Here is a 19751-nt window from a genome sequence, read left to right on the forward strand (position 1 = left end):
CTATTGGAGGTCGTTTTTGACATCAGAAACTAGCTTTAAATAACTTTATCGAAGTAAAATCCGTGCACTACTACTTTAGAACGATGAATGAAATTTGATAAAAAAAACTCCCATTAAAAAACAATTAAGCGTTAATCGTGCGTCATTAAAGGTATATTAAAATCGCGATAAAATATTTTCGCGCGGGAAAAAATTTTTGAAAAAATTTGGAGACTTAACATCCAAAAAAAAAAATTTTTTCGGAGGGCCGAAATGCCCGAGTTTTATGTAACGCTATGGAACTTGCCCGAGTTATCTCGGGTTTTATTAAAGATTGCAGCATTACTTCTTGCCGCCTGCAGATGGCTGTGATTGGTCATCCATATTCAGCAAACGAGATCAACAATGCAGTTAAGGAGACAAATTCCCTGACTTTTTGACAATTTTCGACAAATTCCCTGACATTCCCTGACCTTTTCCAAACACTAATGAAAATCCCTGACTTTCCCTGATTTTCCCTGACTTTCCAGGTGCGTAGGAACCCTGTAAATAAATGTGATTTATCATTTTTCTTTTATGACTATTTTCTTTGTCCAGTTCAACAGAAATTTGATTAGGAATTCAAATGATGCTTCTATGTCCAAACTGTGCAAGCAGTAAAAAATGCAATTGCTGCATACATGCCATCTGTTGCAATCTTACAATACAATAGAATAATAAGTCTTATGTGTAATAAGACTTACTTATTAAATCTAAAATTGTAAAAAAAATGTATAAATGAAATTTTGGGTGACAATATTTACATCAAAATATATATTTTATTTATTTATATTTTGATGTAAAAATTAAAATAATCTCATTTGATATGGTTTGCAAAGTTTAAAGAACTGCTTATGAATTTGGTCTTTAGTTATAGTATCAAAAAATAAAAATTGATGAATAGAACCTGTGCATTCTTTACATTTCTACAGTAGAGCATCGTTTATCTGAAACGTCGGTTAACTGAAAGCATTCCAATCGGCAAATTTAAATTTTCACTAGTGCTGTGGTGCTGCAATCTTTGGCTATATCTTGGGCTACTCCAATATTTTTTTTTGTTGGTGTGTGTGTGTTTTAGTTGGCAGCACTGTCACTTTTGTGTAGTGTTTTTCCGAGGACTGTGTGTTGTGCTGAATCAAATGTTTTTGATATTAGATTAACTTCTGAGGTATAATTTTTTTTTTTTTCAAGATATTTATTTTGTTTGTAAAAAATAAAGAAATAATTTTTAATGATATAATAGCCACAATTATTATTTTAAAAAGTTTACATTAGGCTTAACATCGACGAAAATTCAATGCAAAGCAACACGCAATGGAGAAAAATTTCAACATGGGATAGGTTAATATATTTTTCGTACATAATCGGTTATCCGAAAAATAAGTTATCCAAACAACCCCAGTCCCCAATTGACTTGAACTGACTTGGAAATGACGCTCTACTGTATTATACACACCCCACACATTAAGTCAACACTTCACTGTAATAGTTTTTAATATTCTTATTATCAACAGTGCATCTTTATTTAAATTGTAAAAACTAAAAACTTAATACAATTTTTGAAAAACTGGAAGAACTACATGTCTTTAAGTACAAAGTACCCCAATGACATGCATTAACCTAGTGTTTCTCAAACTTCATCTTCTGGTAGACCTGTTTAATAAATTTTAATGTGTCAATTTGCATAGTTTGCTGTCAACATATTTGTCTAGACCCACAGGGATCTGTGGTCCACACTCTGTTGAGAAATCTGCTAACCAAATTATCTCAACCATCTGTACATGAAAATTTCTACTATTCAGCACTACACATTGTGCAAAAATTTTCAGTGTTTTCAGATGATGCTTTCAATGATGTCAAATAAAGAAAACAGTTAAGTATCTCAGAATGATTAAATTTATGGGAGAAGGCAATGCAACACCTAGAAATCTTGCAAGGAGCAATGCCTCTGAAGAAGACTTTCTACAAGAAACTGACTCTATTTTGGTGTTAGATTCGTAAAGAAAATGTGAAAAATTTCATGTGGCCAGCCCATTAGTGAGATGCAAACCTGCAACCAACTGCCAGTGTTTTATCCACTAAGACATTGATGAAACTAAGCAATAAGGAAGCCAGTATTAATTACCATGGTCCAGACCCAACTTGTGTTACTTTAAAATTTTAAATAATTTCAAAAAATTATAATGTTTTAATGAAATGATTTAAATTGTAAATGTACGTAATTTTTCTTATTAACTTTAGTTAAAATAATTTAACTTAAATAATGTAAAGGAGTGTTTTAGAAGTAGACTCATTTTGTCTAACTTCTAAAACACTCCTTTACATTATTTGACCAAGATGGGAAAATAATTTCAATCATATGAAAATTTTTCTTTTTACAATATTTTTTAGTATTCATTACTTGGAGTTCATCCTTAACTGAAATTTTTGAGCCTTATAAAAATTCATTCTGAGGTCATCATCGTAAATAAATTTTGTATTTTTGGATATCAAAAAATCCATTAATTACTGCCTGTGCTAAAAATAAAAATAAGCATTCGTGGCACTGACGTCAATTTTATTTCTATTAATCAACATATTGCATCAAGTTTATAACTGTATATGGTATCATATAAAGATGAAAACATGTGATTAAATTAAAGCATTCTTTTAATCTAAAATATTTAACTTATCAGTTTCGTGTTGCATTAACTTATCATTAGTAATACAGGGCAAATTGTATGGTAAACCTACTTACCAATAATAATTATTAATCAGTTCATAAATTATAGTTTTATGTTGTATACAATAATTTTTGGGAAAATTTTGGGTCCTAAAAATATTCTGCATGCCTTTTGATAACTTGCATTGTATCATATTATTTCTTGCTACCTGCAGAAGGCTATACAGTGAGTGATCAGTTAACGAACAAATTGGATAATGAACACTTAGATTTAACACTTAGATGAAAAGATTTTTAGATAGAACACTTAGATGAAAAGATTTTTATATTCGGACAACGAACACATGATCGGATAACAAACACTTCACAGAACAAACACAAGAAGAAGCAACATAAAATAATGAATGCCAATTCGTCTTCCCTTGTCTTCAGATAACAATTTGAAACTTTTTGGAGCGCGGGAGACTTCAGCATTGACGCTCAGCCCAGTATATACTGATTGGATAGTATTCTTCCAAACTTTGAAACTTTCACTTGTAATTCCAGCCTTTTATTTTTCTGACAGAAACAATTTTTTTATAGTATTCGTGAGACTGTCAGGCAGGCACTTGTTAAGTTCTACGTCAGTTTTTACTTTTGAAAAATGAGAGTATATCATCACAGGTAGAGAGTAGGCAGATGTCTGATGTCTGTTGTTGCTGGGCAGTATGGCTTGAACAGGTCTACAGTAGGCCGCAGTTCAATCTTATCTAAGAAAGATACTGTATTATCAAGAAGACTCATGCAGCTAAAGGAGTAACAAAAATCACATCTGAGAAATAAAGAACATTGAAGAGTTCATAATGGAACCTGAAACGGATCTGACGACAGAAGAACGCTAAGAACTCTCGAATGAAGAACACCAAGAAACTCAGCGAGATATGTTTTCTTCTGAAAAAGAGGATTAATGTCGATATGTGTTATTAAAGATGCTTTGAAGAAGTGGAAGGATGTCAGAACAACGGTCTTAGAATGGCATTCAAACCAGATTGAGGCTTGGGGATTTCTACAATTGCAATGCTAATATTACTTCTAAAAAATCCTAAAAAAAAAAAAAAAGCAATCAACATTAGACAGATTCTTTAAATTCCACAAACGGAAAAAACATGACTGATAAAAATGCAAGACTGTACATATATGTACAGTGCTTTTATTATTGCATATAAATAAACATAGTAAGAAAGTATATATATATTTTTATTTTTTGGGGTCTCCAGAACAAATTACAGTTGACCCCCCATAACACTGTTGATTATTCCGTTTTATATGAATTCCATGTTGTACGAATCACTTAGATTTTACAAATACATGTGCCGGGCTGTAAACTGCTCACATATTTGTAAAATCTAAGTGACTCGTACAACATGGAATTAATATAAAACAGAATTATCAACAGTGTTATAGAGAGGTCGACTGTAATCAAATTCCCATAAAAATCTATGGTAAATCAATAATCAGTTAACGAAGAATTTGGATAGCAAACAAAGTCTTGGAAAGGATTATGTTCGTTAACCGATCACTCACTGTATCATTAATTTTAGCTTTGTATTAAGAATTTAATATAAATCAAAATTTATAGTAATATAAATATTTTAAATAAAATATATTTAGTAAAATATGTTCAAATTTATAACATTTCTATCTTATGCAACAGCACAATTTAGTAAAACTATACATCTCGACGATGGTAATTTAATCTTTCAAGTACAAGAACATCAAAATTAACGTCCGTACATAACGCATTATTATGTACGGTACATTAATGTGTAGAAAATAATATGTTACATACACAGATCGACTTTATACTGTATAGTACATAGCCTAGGTCGATCTGCATGTACACACAGACATACATAAGGTCACATAAGCAAACATTATATACAATACCTATATAAAGTGGATACATACACAGGTTGGAAGTCGTTAGAATTAGCATGATCAGATTAATTTTTTATTGGATTGGTACTTCTAATTATACATATTATTATCTATTAATATTGACACCAGTGTACACGAAAAATACATAACTGATTATATAGTAAAATTTTATAGCATAAATTCGAAAGTCTTAATATTTGATTTTCAAATCGTTCTCATCCCACAATCAACAAAACCTTTAAGATCCAATAAAGTTTAAGAGCATTCCAATTCGGAATAGAATGTCGACTTGATCAATTTTTATACTGGATGTTAACGGTTTTGTTGACTGCGATTGGTAATTCATTCCAGTTATTAAGAAGGTAATTGGTTATGGTCCCGAAAGCAACAAATAATATAGAACTAAAACAAATGAACGCATCAAAAGATAATATTTCTATTTATTTACCACAATCTTCGGACTCGTCCAATAATCTGCCATTTTGACAACTTTCTTCTTTAGTCTTCTAACAAGCCATATGGAAATCACATTTAAATTTTCCGTTTGTTTATTAATTAAAATAAGTTATTTGTTTAAAAAAATCGATGTACGCAGCCGTCACAATTATTTTGTTTACCAGCTGATTAAAATGAGTGTTGCCAGCTTCGTAAATTCTGTAATTTTAATGACGGCGAAAAATAGACAAACTTTCACCTGCAGGAACAAAGTCTTGCCAGGAACACATCGACTGAGTGTCTCTAGAGGAACCTTTTTGTAATTGTCATGGAAGGCCAGTGTTTCTAACTTTTCGTAAGTGAATGTCGCTACATTTTAAAATAAAAGTCGCTGATTTCGCCATAGATATTTTGAAAAGTCGCTACTTTGTCGCTACTCAAAAAACAACAAATTTCCAAATCGTAGAAAGGCTTTATTGATACAATACGATAAAAGTTGTAAACAGAATAGTTATGTTAAAAACAATGAAGAATAAATAATTAAATTGTTATCAACATGAACAATAAATAATTAAATTTTAACAACATGAACAATAATATAATTATAATACATATACTGTACAGTATTTTATGGACAATAAAAATATTGCTTTTTTTGCAAAAAATCTAAATTTTTATAAAAATGGTTTGCAACTGGATATCTTTTAAACGCTTCACTCATTGCTTTTTGGTAAAACTTTAGACATTTCAAAATAAATAATTCATCGTCAGTATTACTTAAATCATTAATCAGTGCTCTTGTCGGTACCCTAACATTAATTTTTTCCACAGCAATAGATTATGTGGCTTATATAGATTAAACGTTATTATCTTCATAAGCTGATAATACAGTTGTATAAAAAGCCATTATTTATTATTCATTAACAAATCCTGTATAATCCATGTACGCAGCCGTCACAATTATTTTGTTTACCAGCTGATTAAAATGAGTGTTGCCAGCTTCGTAAATTGTACAGTACAAAGTATATATTTACTAGGAGATGAGCTTGGCATTGCTCAGGCAAAAAGTAACGATAGCAAATATTAAGTTTATTATATTATAGCTGATCTTACCCATTTTCACCAGATGCAAGAATTAGGTTCCCATCTTCTGAGACATACCCGTTGTGCAATGGAAAAAGTATTTTAATTTAATTCTTTCTTCATATAGTTTTCTTCCTTGATCTATTTCTTAAATTATTTTGTTTATTAAGATTATTTATTAATCAGAACTTAACACTTCTGATTAATAAATAATCTTAATATAGTGTCTATGCTATTAATAATTTATACATATAATTTACAATCGTTTTAATTCTCTTTTTCGATGAATTAGATACTTCTTTTTATTTTTGGAAAAATTTGCTGTATAATTTTGTCAATTATAAATTAAAATTTTTGTATTAGTGTGGGGGCCGAAGGGGGGAAAAATAAAAAAAAATCTTTCGATGAACGATTATATGTGATATATATCGTCATCGTCTCCCTTGCCGTTTGGATTGCCGAGCGGTAACAATCAACGACATGTGGAAGCAGTTGAGTCAGAGATAGATGCTTCGTTTACAAACAACACAACCGTTTATTAAACAGGAAAGAAGCTTACAAGGTTTCCGCGATATTGGAAGTTCTGCGGCGGTTGTGGCCTCTGGGTCTTCCTCTCCTTTCCAAGATAGTCCCATTTTGAAGGAGTGTCCCTTGTTCGCGAATGACACATTTCATCACGTCTCGACGACTCCGGGACGATGCGGTCGACTTCCGTTGATGGAAAGATGTCGATCCGAGGTCGGGAGATGGAGACGAAGATGGGTGCGCGACACACACACAACAACAGGTCCGTCACTTGGAACTTTCGGTAGAAGAAGCCGTCGCGTCCTCGAATTTCCGGGGTTTTATCTGTTTTCTCTCAGATTCCCCTTTCCGATTGGTCTCTCCTCGTCACCTGATGACAATTCGAAACCTTTCGGGGCGCGGGAGAGGTCAAAATCGAAGTTTAATTCGATCTCCAACCGGAAATGGTCGACGGACTTACATTCTTCTATTGTTTAAAAGTTAGTGTCGCGTTTTCATAAAATAAAAAGCTATTTCTAACTACTATATTTTTTCTCTAAAACAATTATTTTAACGCGAATTTTAGTGTGGGTTCGGACCTGTCCAGAGCCTCACATTAGTGTTGACTTGACATGAAAAAAAATGGCATTTACTCGTGATCGAAAAATTCCCGCTGAACCTAGAGGTGAAATTTGGTACACAGTTAGGGTACGTCATGAAAACGCGCACTAAGAAGGGATTTTTCGAAATTCCCAGGCGGAGGGGAGAGGGAGAGGATTAAGGCTTAACCGGAAGAACGGCTTCTACTGTACTATTTCAGATGCGATTTTTCGTTTTTATATACTTCGCAGTGGCGTACCGTGGGTGTCAGCCGCCCGGGTCGTAGGAAAATTTTCCCCCTTATTTAGGTCCTTCAATTTAAAAGACGAAAATTCAGTTTTATCACAGAACTAGCAATGAAAAATTCCGTGTCAGTGCAGCGACCTGTTTAAAATAGTTCTATTGGATATTAGTGGTATATATATACGTACAAGGAAAAAAAATCAACAGGTTACGCAGGATTTCGTCGGATGAAAGAATTACTAGTTCACCCGGACGGCAAGCCGATTCCCAGACTGTCCGGACGATAGCACTATCGTCCGGACAAGTATAGATTAGGATGTTTCAAATTTTTACAAGATATTATTATTATTTATTGTGAAATTTTGCCGCCCCCTAAAATGTGCCGCCCGGGGCAGGCCGCCCCTTCCGCCCCCACTACGATACGCCACTGATACTTCGATTTTTTAACCAAATGTTTCAATCGTTTTAAATTCGAATTTGTTATTGCAAATTGGTTCGATTATAGAACGATTGTAAACATTCCAGAAAATTGATCAAATTGAAAACATTTCGTTTGATTCTCGGCAATTCTCATCATTCTCAGCGGTAGGTGTTATATAACAATTACTATGGTTGTTGAAATACTAAATATAAATGGGGTTTGCTTGCAAAATCCTCGCGGGCAAAGCCGCGGGTAACAGCTAGTATATTATATTCTTACCGGTCGCTAAATAACGAAGTGCCAACGAAAGACGTTCTCCGGGTGAAATAAAACTTCTAAGATGTGTATCTTCTTTAGCTATTATGGGTGTTATCCGCCTTAAAATATTTTGAAAAGTATTCGTATCCATACGGATATATCCCCTATAACCTTCGGCATCTGAAAGCCTTAATTCATGCATCAGCTGGTGGAAGCAAGATTGTTTAGCCCGTTGATTTTCATTTCGCCAAGTTTTAACCCAGCATAAACGTTTTTTCTTATTTTCTCTTCGTATATTCTCGCCAGCTCTAACAAAATTATCGCCTTTTTTCTTTTATTCATTCCAGAAAAGGAACTGATTGCCATTTTAATAAGAAAAGTGGCTAAAATTCCGTAAATACTCTGAATTAGAACGTAAAATGGAGGTAAACTCACGAAAGTAGACAAAAACAAGCCACTGTAATTCTATTGGTTTATTATAGGGTCACGGTGTTTCCGAGTTGCAACGTCAACGAACAATGTGTCACCACGAGAAGACGCGCGCGACTCGCGCTTGTAGTTGTAGTCGCCTGCGCGGCTGGAAATCGCATAGTGTGACCAGGGCTTAGGTACCTGGTAAGGTGCGAACTCACGACGGAACTCCCAGTATTCAAGGAACGGAACTGCTTGGATACTGGTGGGCCGTAAAACAAGATGGAAATTCATGTAAAAAATATATGTTTTAAATAAATTTATTTAATGTGTTAGGTATGAAATTTTTGATTATTTTTCTTTTGTTAATAACTTAGAGTTATCTTAAAACTTTTTTTCTAACTTAGGTTTGAGGGCCCCAAAATTTCTACCGCTTGGGGCCCCACTTGATTTGATCTCCGCTGGTATACCCCAAGGTTATATTCTAGGATCTTGGTTATACCCAACGAGATAGAATAACAGTGCTAAACCGGTTTAAAAAAATTTTCTGATGAGAATAATCTATGGAGAATAGGCCTATTCTTTATTCAACATTGTTCAATAACTTTTACATTTCAATTTTATAATTTGTTAAACAAGATTTGTGAAAATTTCTCTTTCAGAGGTATACAAAACTTAGCTAATTTTATTGTTTCATCTAACTATATTAAATGCATGTGACAAATTCAAAAAATAATCTGACTAGTCTTAATTATAAATTTCATCCTTTCTCGAACTTTTTATAAATAATATCTGTAACAAATTATAAATTTTCTGTTATTCGTTATCTGTGAACGTATATTTAAATTTAAAACACTAATCGCACTATTAATATTATCTATTGTGTATGATTTGGTTCAGAGGTACAGTACATAAAGATCAAGTATGACGTTAAAATTCGTTCAAAAAAAAATCTTACTTGTTAGTAATTTGTTAAGTAAAAGTAAACTGTTTTAAAATTATTAATATAAATTTACGAAAACATGCGAGCTAAACTTTATACAGTATTTTCACTTTATACTCACTCAATTACAATTAAAAAATAATAATCTATTTCTGCATGACTTCGTTCCGACTACCACAAAATATAATCGACCAGCATTTCCTATTTCGATGGATTGACGTCATTCAGCCGACCAATCAGCACGTTGTGCCATCTGGATATTTAGGGCGCGTTCGTTAATAGTGGTTGCTCTGCGCCTCCGCTACTACGGGAGTGAGCTGCTGTTTGTAGGCATTTAGGAACGACGGTGAAAGAAAGAAAGATGGCGGTGCCCGTAGTATCGTGATGGAGAAATCTATAATTCTAAAATATGAGCTTTTAAAGGCAAAAGAAGGGTCCCAATTGTAAAATTTAACCATAAATTGGATTATTTGTTGAAAGAGCATTCAAAATAGCCACGAAAAAATTCGAAAAGACACTTACATCACCGCGTGCACTAACTTGCACTTTCACAACTTCTAACTTTCATTCATAAAACCACATAATGGACCCCGAAGTGAAACTATCTGAGTCCTAGAGAACGCCATGTTACTTTCCATCGCAAACTACTGCTACAAGCAGCCGTTTTTGCCGTTCGATGGCGCGCACTCCCACCTGAATTTAGGAACGCGTTCCGCAGGAATTTTTTCACGGATGTCGCTCGTGCGGAGTTACGCGGAGGAATAAAACAACGCACCCTTAGTCGCACGTAATTGAAGTGCGGCAGCCATGACAGTTGAAGTGGACTCTCTCTGTTGACTAAATTTAAGTTAATGATAACTGAAGATATTTTGCAATTTAGATAAATCAATGAAGTTGTTTTTTTACATATACAACGTATCGAAATATATTGTGTAAAATTAATCATAATTCTATTATATTATTTCATAAAATTACAATTTTTTAGAAAAATTTTCTGAATTTTTAGAAAACTTTTACAAATAAAAAATTACTGTATAATAATTTTATTACACAATAAAAATTAATGTTAGTATACACATATCGACATTACATTACATATTAAGCATAAAGTTTTACAGTGCAATGTAAAATATATTACACATACTGTATATCATATTTAAAAAATAATACTGTAATGTGTATCGCTGTCCTTTAAATATAATCAATTTTGTAAACATTTGTCTTACTTGTGCATCTCTAATCTAATAATAGAGAGGTTGCGGCCGAAGTTCAAACGTTAAACTTGTTCGGCAAGCTGAAGTACACGTTTGACGTTTAAACTCGAAGTAAAACACGTTGCGCCACAAGTTCACGTCGCGCACTGACTCATGGGATATTATTGAAAATGGCGGAAACGTTTAACAACGACGAATGTTACCAGCGAAGGTAAATAAACAAATTAAACTATTTTAATCTATTTATAGGATGTTTAATATCACTAAATAATTATTTTAAATTAGCGTCGTGTCTCCTACCGTACGATAGGATTACCTCATACTTTTGTTGAGGAAAGTAGTGACTTATGTAAATCCGAAAGCAGCTCGGAAAATTATTTTTAGAAAATTTACAAACGTATTACGCGGTTGATGGCAGAAGATGCTGTGAAAGAACCATTATGATAAGCAATTATGAACAGAAATATATGTAAATTCTATAGACACTTCACATCGCTTGCAAAAAGATACTTTATCATGCTACGTCATGGACGAAGAAATTATTTCCCCGTGCGATGGTATAGTAGGAAGAGATCACGATTGTAACGCTAGGACTCATTCCAGATCTGGCAAACAAATTATCTTTCTTCCCGATGATAATACCATCCCGATGTTTGATATAGACAAGGTTGATCCAGACAATATCGTTAGTAAAGTACAAATGGCGAGAAACGAACGGAAAGAGGAATGCGGGAGCGCTGAAAAACCCGCCTGGCTAACGAGAAATTCTCCATTTGGAAGTGATTTTTTGTCATACTGTAAATGTATTTAATATGTATTTAATAACTTTTTGTTTCATCAGTAGTAACGAAATATTATCAGTGCTAAATAGTCAAAATTTCAAATTAACTTACACTTGTTGATACAGTAAATATATTTTTTTTAATCTTTTAAAATAACTTCAGAATGAAGAACGTCCAAAAAATTATTTTCTATCAATTAATCATTAATTCAATAAATGAAATTAGAATAAACTGCTATTTAAACTTTATTACTTATGAAAAATATATTTCTAAATTAAAACATTTAACTTAAAACTTTAATATAATTCCCAAATGTTAAAAATTATAGACAATTAATACTTTTGTACTTTTCGGGTACATTTTGCCCTTTCGAGTATATTGAAAGTACACTTAAATTTTTAGTACATTTTGAGTACATTACAATATTTCAGTACCATTTATGCTACAAAATAATATTTCATGCCTTCACGAAAAAATGCAAAAAATTAGTTTAATAAAATCTCACTAGTGTCACTGCTTGCTAATTTGATTTACCCAACCACAACAGACACATGGTGTATGTCGGTGGACATCAACAACGTAGATAGTTGCACATGCAAATGTGCAACTATCAACTCATGACTCAGTGGTCCTCTTTCACACGTGTCACATTCTCACGAGGACCTTGACAAAATTTTTCACGACACGTGGTCCAAACAATTCAACTCTGTCAAACAAAAATATTGGACAGATAAGGAAATCAATGATTTTAAACTTTTGTCATCAATAATATCAAAATAGCCTTTAAGTCAGAGTCGAATTACACAAAATAGTTTTGAAACTGTACAGTACAAATAATATAAATACTTTTATATTATTTTCTACCACTATAATTTTATTCTTAATTATAAATTTCAAGTTTAGTAATCTTGGTAAAAGAAATACCTTTTTTTAATTTGAATCTATCCACGCATATTTCATTTATAATTTTTTTTATCCATTACTATAATATTTTTAAAAAATCAACTTTTAATGCTGTATTTAACAAAAAACCATAGAAACTTTTCATAAAATCTTTTTATGAAATATTTAATTTTAAAGCATTCGTATTTAACAAAGTATTCATGAATATGAATTTGAAATAAGCACAAAAATTGAGTATGATGGTATGTTAATATTAAAAGCAACCAACCATAGAAATAGTACATCTTGAATTTCCTTCAAAATGTACTATTTCTATGGTTGATTGCTTTTAATATTGCAGTTTTTGAAGGAGCTTCAGTACGTTTTGAAATTTCACTGTGGAAACGCAATCATCTCGATAAACAAAACATACTGGAAGAAAGTAGATTATCATCATCTCTTTTCTTTCAAATTATATTAAAATGGTTTAAGTGAAGTGTGAAAATAGTTTAAAAAATATATCGTTCGTTCGTTTATAATCAAAGTAATTTTTTATAAGTCAAAATTGATTATTATATCAATAGCTTAAATTTTGATTTGAATAAAACAAAACATAGCTTCTTTCTTAATTTTTTGTGTTAACATGGGTTGGTTGTTGTTCGTTACAATTTCGCTACAGGCACTACGGTCGGTCTCGGCCAATGCGTCCTTGCAGCTAAAAGCTTTTAAAAATAGTACCTCCTAACAGAGTCGATAGATACACTGGTCCTTGCGCTGTCAATAGCTGTACTGTAACTATTCTGGCTTAATAAATATTTCTGCAACTTCGAGCGCTTCGATCGCGTGTAGTCTTAAGTTTGGCTAGTGCATAGGAAGAGTCAGCTGTAAACATTCGAAATTCGTTTAATACATGAAATTTTTAAAGGACTTCTTATAAATACTATGTTAATCCAGGTTTGACATTATTTATTCGTAAATGTCGTTAATATTTATAATTCTATTAACCGTCATTTTCACGATTTTAGACTTTAAATTGATTAGACTGTTTTTTGCTTACAATTTGTGTTTATTTTTAAATATTTTTGGGAGCTTTCGTTAAGGGCAAGAAAACGTAGTCAAAAAATTTATAATTAAGCCTGTATATACATTATTAATTAATTAATATGGGACGTCTTCTGGATTCCCGAGAACTCTCTAAATCAGGAAGAAGACGGAATGATGAGAATTATATAAATTTTAATTATGAAAATACAGTACTTAAGTAATAATAGTTCACGAAAATAATAATTTTCGTGAACTATTATTACTTATGTATGTAAAAATTTATTACATTTCATGTTGTATGAGGGTTTTACCCAATTCTCGAACCGTGTCAGAGTGAATCCGTGCTATAGAAGTGCCGTGTTATACGGGGGTTACCTGTATATAGAAATGTTAAACCATGTGTTAAGATTGTTTCTTAAAGTTTGAGGGATCAATGAAGATCCCATTAAGCACCACCGTCGGCTGCCTCTATCTACTATGGCCGCTGCAGCAGACGACGAGCAGGAACAAGGGCCTTGGGTGGTGCCCGCAGTTACAAAAATAAGCCATCAAAGACAGGATAGATTTAAAATGTTACAAAAAAACGAGATTTAGGATTTAGGGTGGCTTTGGAGTTTATCAAAGTTGAGCCCATATTTTATTTATTTGTTAATATTAGGTAAATTATTGTAGTTTGCAGTGAGAAAAAACTATGATATATGTTATATATGTTATTTATAATTTATATTGTTTATTAATGAGATAGAGATTAAAGCAACTAATATTAAAACTATACATAATCGAGAAATTTTTTCAAAGAAAATTACAAAATTTCGTAGACAATTGCGCGTTATATCATATATTACAGTAGTCGCACTATTAAAGTTCAATAGTCTCCGGCAATGACGGATATGTTCTGAACAATTCCACGGTCGGATATTCTTTTGTCGTTGTCATCATTCGGATGCAGTTTCTACGAGGTCTTATCACCGAGCTTCCTGGTTCGTTCGTCGTTCGTTCAAAGATTATGGCGACTTCTTTCGTTGGGAGATGCCTTTCTTGCTTTCATCATGAGTGTCGAAATTCTCAGGCTCTGGAGACTGGGTCTATTGGATCAATAGATTTCGTCTGGAACTTCCGTCTTTCCTTCGTCGTCTGGGGGATGAGCTCAAAAGTTCACAATTAAAGTTTATATGTGAGTCATTTATGGTCCTTCAAAATTTGACCAGGTAATATTCTAAAATTACAATAAAATTCACGAGCTCTCTCTTACGATTAGTTTGTTTCGCGATTTTCTTATCTAAAATCATTTTCTAACTACTTCCGATATGTTGTAGTAATCGATTCCTATCAAACTGGATTTATTTCTCACTATATCTTTCACGGAAGTGTAGATACTGCCTTTTCAGCTATTAATCTTAATGGTGGCTGTTGTGGAAGAGAACATCTTCGCTTCGGTCGGAGTGGCTCATTTCTACCGAGTCCATCTCCTGATTTCCTTGTTTGATATTTGCTTGTTTACAACTTTCAATTTAAGATAGAGGATCAACGGTCTCGATAATCTCGGACATTCCACTTGTAATTCTACGAGGTCTTTTCTGTGGTTGAGCTATTATTTTTCCTTCCAAAGGGAGAATTTCTCGTTGGCTAGGCGGGTTTTTCTGCGCTCCCGCATTCCTCTTTCCGTTCCTTTCTCGCCATTTGTACGTTACTAACGATATTGTCTGGATCAACCTTTGTCTATATCAAACATGGGGGATGGTATTACCATCGGGAAAGATAATTTGTTTGTTTGCCAGATCTGGAATGAGTCCTAGCGTTACAGTTGTGATCTCTTCCTACTATACCATCGCACGGGGAGATAATTTCTTCGTCCGTGACGTAGCATGATAAAGTGTACCTCAATGTCCCTACTTTGAATTTGGGTTTGATGGTTCCATAGGAAATGTGTGGCCAGTCACGCTTTCGAATTCCTCCGGTTTGTCATCAATCTTCCGTCTTGTCAACTAAGCTCTTAGATAAAAAGGTGAATCTGTAACCTGTGTCTATAGTTAATACGACAGGGTAGTTGTCAATTATGTATCACATTACCGGTCGGCTATTAGTTAAATGTTTGGTTTTCCCTTTTTTTCTAATTGCCTAAATCTAATTTTCTTCTGTGGCCTAAATGGTTTCCTAACCTTTGGCTTATTTGTTGGCTGGCAATATCTGTTCACCCGGCCTTTAGATGCGGTCAGCGGATTTCCTCTCTGATACATATTGTTTCTTTCGCCATAAAATGCATAAAACGCACAAAACGCACTCATATGGTGCGTTATAAAATCTTCGGAAAGGTCTAGAATAAAATTTTTCTTCCTTATTTGCTCGCAGCTCCTCTCGAAGACTTTGTATTTCTCCTTGCAAGCTCATAACTAATTTCTTCAATTTGCTTTGCAGTTTCTTTTTCTTTGTAATCTATTATTGCGATAGAATCGTGACTTCTTCGGTTTGTTAATTGTTCTATTGTCTCTTCACTGAGTGCTATCCTCAACTCCTCATCAAACGTTTGAGGTTCACGGGACATCACTCTTCTCCTAATTCTATGGTCGATGCCATTAAGGAATTGCACTTTCGTGCGTTCATCTCGTTCCCTATCTTGAATACGCCGGATGATCTCCGTCTGTCGCATCCGCCCCACATATTCAATTTCTATGGTGGACGCCAACGATTGAACACTCACTCACGAGAAGAGGATGTACGTTTGTGCATCCCCCTTCTCTTTTTTTGGATGCAATTATAAAATTTATGCAGCTTTAATGAAAATAGCTTGCGTTCAAAACGTTCAATCATGATGCGTTCGAACTCATCGAAATTGTCAACATCTTTAATTCGATTATCCCTTCTTGAAAATTCTCGGGCTACTCCCGATAGCTTTAATTTTTGTAAATGCCAATGTTTGTACTTTGGTCCAAAAGGCTAGTTTCGTCACATCTGCTATGGACTCAAAATGTCTGTGATGCTTTTTCCATCGGGCTGACCTGAAAAAGTGGGCAATAATGGTACCATACCGCCTAAAGTCAATGGATTTGCTCTGTGCGGGATGCTCGCTTCCCCTTCCATCTCTATACAGTGTTCTATTTACTATTTTTTTTTCTATCTTAAAATCTTAAAACAACTAAATTTGACAGAAACAGCCTATACAACCCCACTCCAGTAAACCAAATGTGTGATCGGGGTTTGGTAAGATCTCCACTCAGTTGTCAAGGATAGCTTTTAGAGGAGGGCTTTAAATTCGAGTGGGGAGGAACGTGTCGATTCGCGGATGGAAGTGAGAGACAAATCCAGTATCTAGACACTAAACTATTTATTGTAAACATATTATAAACTAGTCATTAACATAAATAGACCTATTACAAAGTATAACGACATATCAATCTACCATAAAGATTCTACGCTATAACATTTCTCGATTCTATACGTTGGACTCTATGCTAGTTTCTCTAGCTATGAGCATAAAGCTTACAGTAATATATTATCTTGAAGATGAGAACCTTTGATTCTTCTGTAGATTATCTTAGACTGGATCAGATAGATATCATCGGGCAGGGACATCAATAATTTCTCATGCAGACAAATATCATGGCTGTTAGTATGACGAAACGTAGCAGCCCCGAATGGCGAGAAATCGTTCTATTTATACAAAATCTGTCATCAAAACAGGAAATTCAACATCCCTTCCTCAGAGATAGTAACAAGATGTTGGTTTTGATAAAAATTTTGTCTTTCCTGTCTTCTCACGGTTAAATACAATAATTTTCTTTTCTAGTTAAAAATATTATATAATCTACTTCGTATTTCATACTTAATTGACCTTCTTTACGGCCCCCTAGATCCAGATTCTCACATATTCATTAGAATATGCAATTTGAACTGTTACATTACCTTAATTATTATGAAATATAATTTAAATGACTAAAATTAGTAATTGAAATCAAAATTTAAAATGAAAGTTTTAAATTTCAGTCCACAAACAACATATTAAACAGGATAACAGATTTGTTATAAGCTCCTTAATGTTGTTATACAACCTATCAGAAAACAAACTTGGACTAGTACTTATCTGAGAACAATGTTTTAATGTAATTTAAACAGGGTTAATTAAAACCACTTAAATGATGCATACTGAAAACATTTTATAATAAGTGTTAAATATTAAAGCAGTTTATATACTGGATTTTTGATTTCATCTAACAACAAAATATTTAAATCTCTATTAGTAACCCGATACTGTATTTTCCAATTTCATTAAAACTGTTACTTCAGAAAATGCAACATGTTCACACTGAACGACAGTATATGAGACAAATAGCATTATCTGTATCAAAATATGAATTTATAATAGCAATAATAATTATAAAATATGCACTAAAGTTCATTTGAATTTTTCTTATTGAATATATTCAAGCAATTTTGTATACCTGTTGTTCCCGATAAAAGAAAACATCAACCAGAAGAGGAAAATAATTTTCTGTAGTCTTCTAATCAAGTAATCATTTATTATATTTAATATTACAAATCTCTCACAGTAGAAATCTTTACAATAATTAATAAATATTAATAAGTTAATTAATATAAATAAGATAGTTTTTGAAAAATAAATGATTATTGAATATTTATTATGATAATATCATGTGATTCTTGTGATAAATATATTTTTTTAAATCTAAAAAAGCAATGTTTAACGTCCTAAAAACATTTGTTAAACCAAAACTACATTTATTTGGAGGTAATTCTCTTTCTCTTGGTGTTTTTCTTCTTAATTGCAAAATGGGGTGGAGGATTCGGGTCGGTATTGCATTCCATTTCAATAATTTTCTTCCATCCACTCTTTTAAGTTCAAATTATGACTCCTAAAATTGTATGTAAAAAATTTTGTTACATTACATTACAAAAGTTATTTTAAACACTTCATAAATTTATATTTTATTATTTTATTCACTAACCTCACACAGCCTCGAATTCTCAGTTGGTTTCCATTTATCTCTCCTGAATTTGTCAGTGGGAAAACGAAACAATTTTACACCTTTGTCGAATTTTTACAATTTGGTGCTGAACACCAAACCATTTTAAAATACAGTAGACCCGCGGTAATCCGGCATGCCTATATGCAGCTCATTATGCAATGGGCTGAAGAGAATGGTACATCGTTACAACAAACTTTTACTTTTGTGGAGACTGAGAGACAAGGCCTTACTCTCTGGCGTTTAGACAATGTAAAACAAAAGAAAATTAATGAATATTTGCAGGCACCATAAATTTATTTGTTTATCCATTTTTAAATTAAGATCAAACATAGTATGTACCTTGGAAATACTTACATATATTGTATGTAATTGATTGACATCAATATGTTTATGTGAGAACCGAGGGAGTTAGTTGTCCCCACTTACCGGCGGCTCTGTCAGAGGATGGCTTTATAGGAGGGCAAAATGAAATGAGTGGGGAGGTTAATGGGTAAGTTGACAGGTTCCCAAATAAATACACAGGTTGAACAAGAATAACACATTTAATAAACAACTATAAAATTGTACATATCAAAGGCGAAAGTGAAGAGTTACAAAAATTCTATTCTACGTCGCGATAATGATTCGTCTTTCTTATGAAACATCTAATCTCTATTCTCTATGTTGAATTAATAGACGAGAGAGAGACTTCTCAGAGAGAGAGTATACAAATAGATATAAAAAAAATATCTCTAAGTTCCCGATCCGTAATATGGGTCGTTGGTAAAAACGGTCCTGGATCGTCACGGCAGTTATGGCGAGGTAGCTACGGGTAGGGTGGCGGTATGGGTCAGTAGATGTGGCAGTCACTGTCCGCCCTGGAGGTGTCCGTCTTGTGGACTGCGTCCAAGCCCTCTTTATACAATTTTTGAGGGGGTGAGAACTGTGACATCATTAATGATTTATACGCACACCTGTTCCTGTGTTGATGGCTGGATCTCGCTAGTACGGACTACTGGCACAGAGAAGTTTGTTTAATTTATTGATATCAGTGTCTAGAAGATATGATTTTATAATATAAATTTCTATAGGTTTGACGGCTCTCATCCATAAATTAACATTCAGTTGACAATAATTTCTGTAAACTGATCAACAATCTAGATATTGTTTATATCAAACGTCGCGTTTGACTACGAACGAGGCGATTTATTGCTGTAACCACGTGTCACGTGCAACCAAAGAGGGGATAGGAAACATCTCTTATTCCCGTCTTGTTGATATTAACGTCTATAGAATTACCGTTAAACAAATGGAGGAGATTTCTTTTATTGATATACTAACGATTTTTTCGAGGAGATCGTCTCGGTCATCGA

The 19751-nt window shown here is 33.2% G+C and overlaps 1 protein-coding gene across 2 annotated transcripts in view; it reads right to left on the reverse strand.

Moving 5' to 3' along the window:
* Positions 1-6917, reverse strand: part of LOC111627620 (lysoplasmalogenase-like protein TMEM86A) — a 14423-nt gene extending 7506 nt beyond the window's left edge. The window contains exon 1 of one of the 2 annotated variants that reach the window (XM_023371205.1): positions 6675-6917. In XM_023371205.1, the coding sequence (XP_023226973.1) occupies positions 6675-6785 (111 nt within the window). In that variant the 5' untranslated portion in view covers positions 6786-6917. Of the gene's footprint in view, positions 1-5045; positions 5631-6674 lie in introns of those variants that run through there. The other variant, XM_023371207.1, reaches the window with a different exon arrangement.
* Positions 6918-19751: the final 12834 nt, after the last annotated feature.

This window comes from Centruroides sculpturatus, unplaced genomic scaffold (assembly GCF_000671375.1).
Source record: "Centruroides sculpturatus isolate CEXI.00-Female unplaced genomic scaffold, Cexi_2.0 scaffold357, whole genome shotgun sequence".
NCBI classification, from domain to species: domain Eukaryota; kingdom Metazoa; phylum Arthropoda; class Arachnida; order Scorpiones; family Buthidae; genus Centruroides; species Centruroides sculpturatus.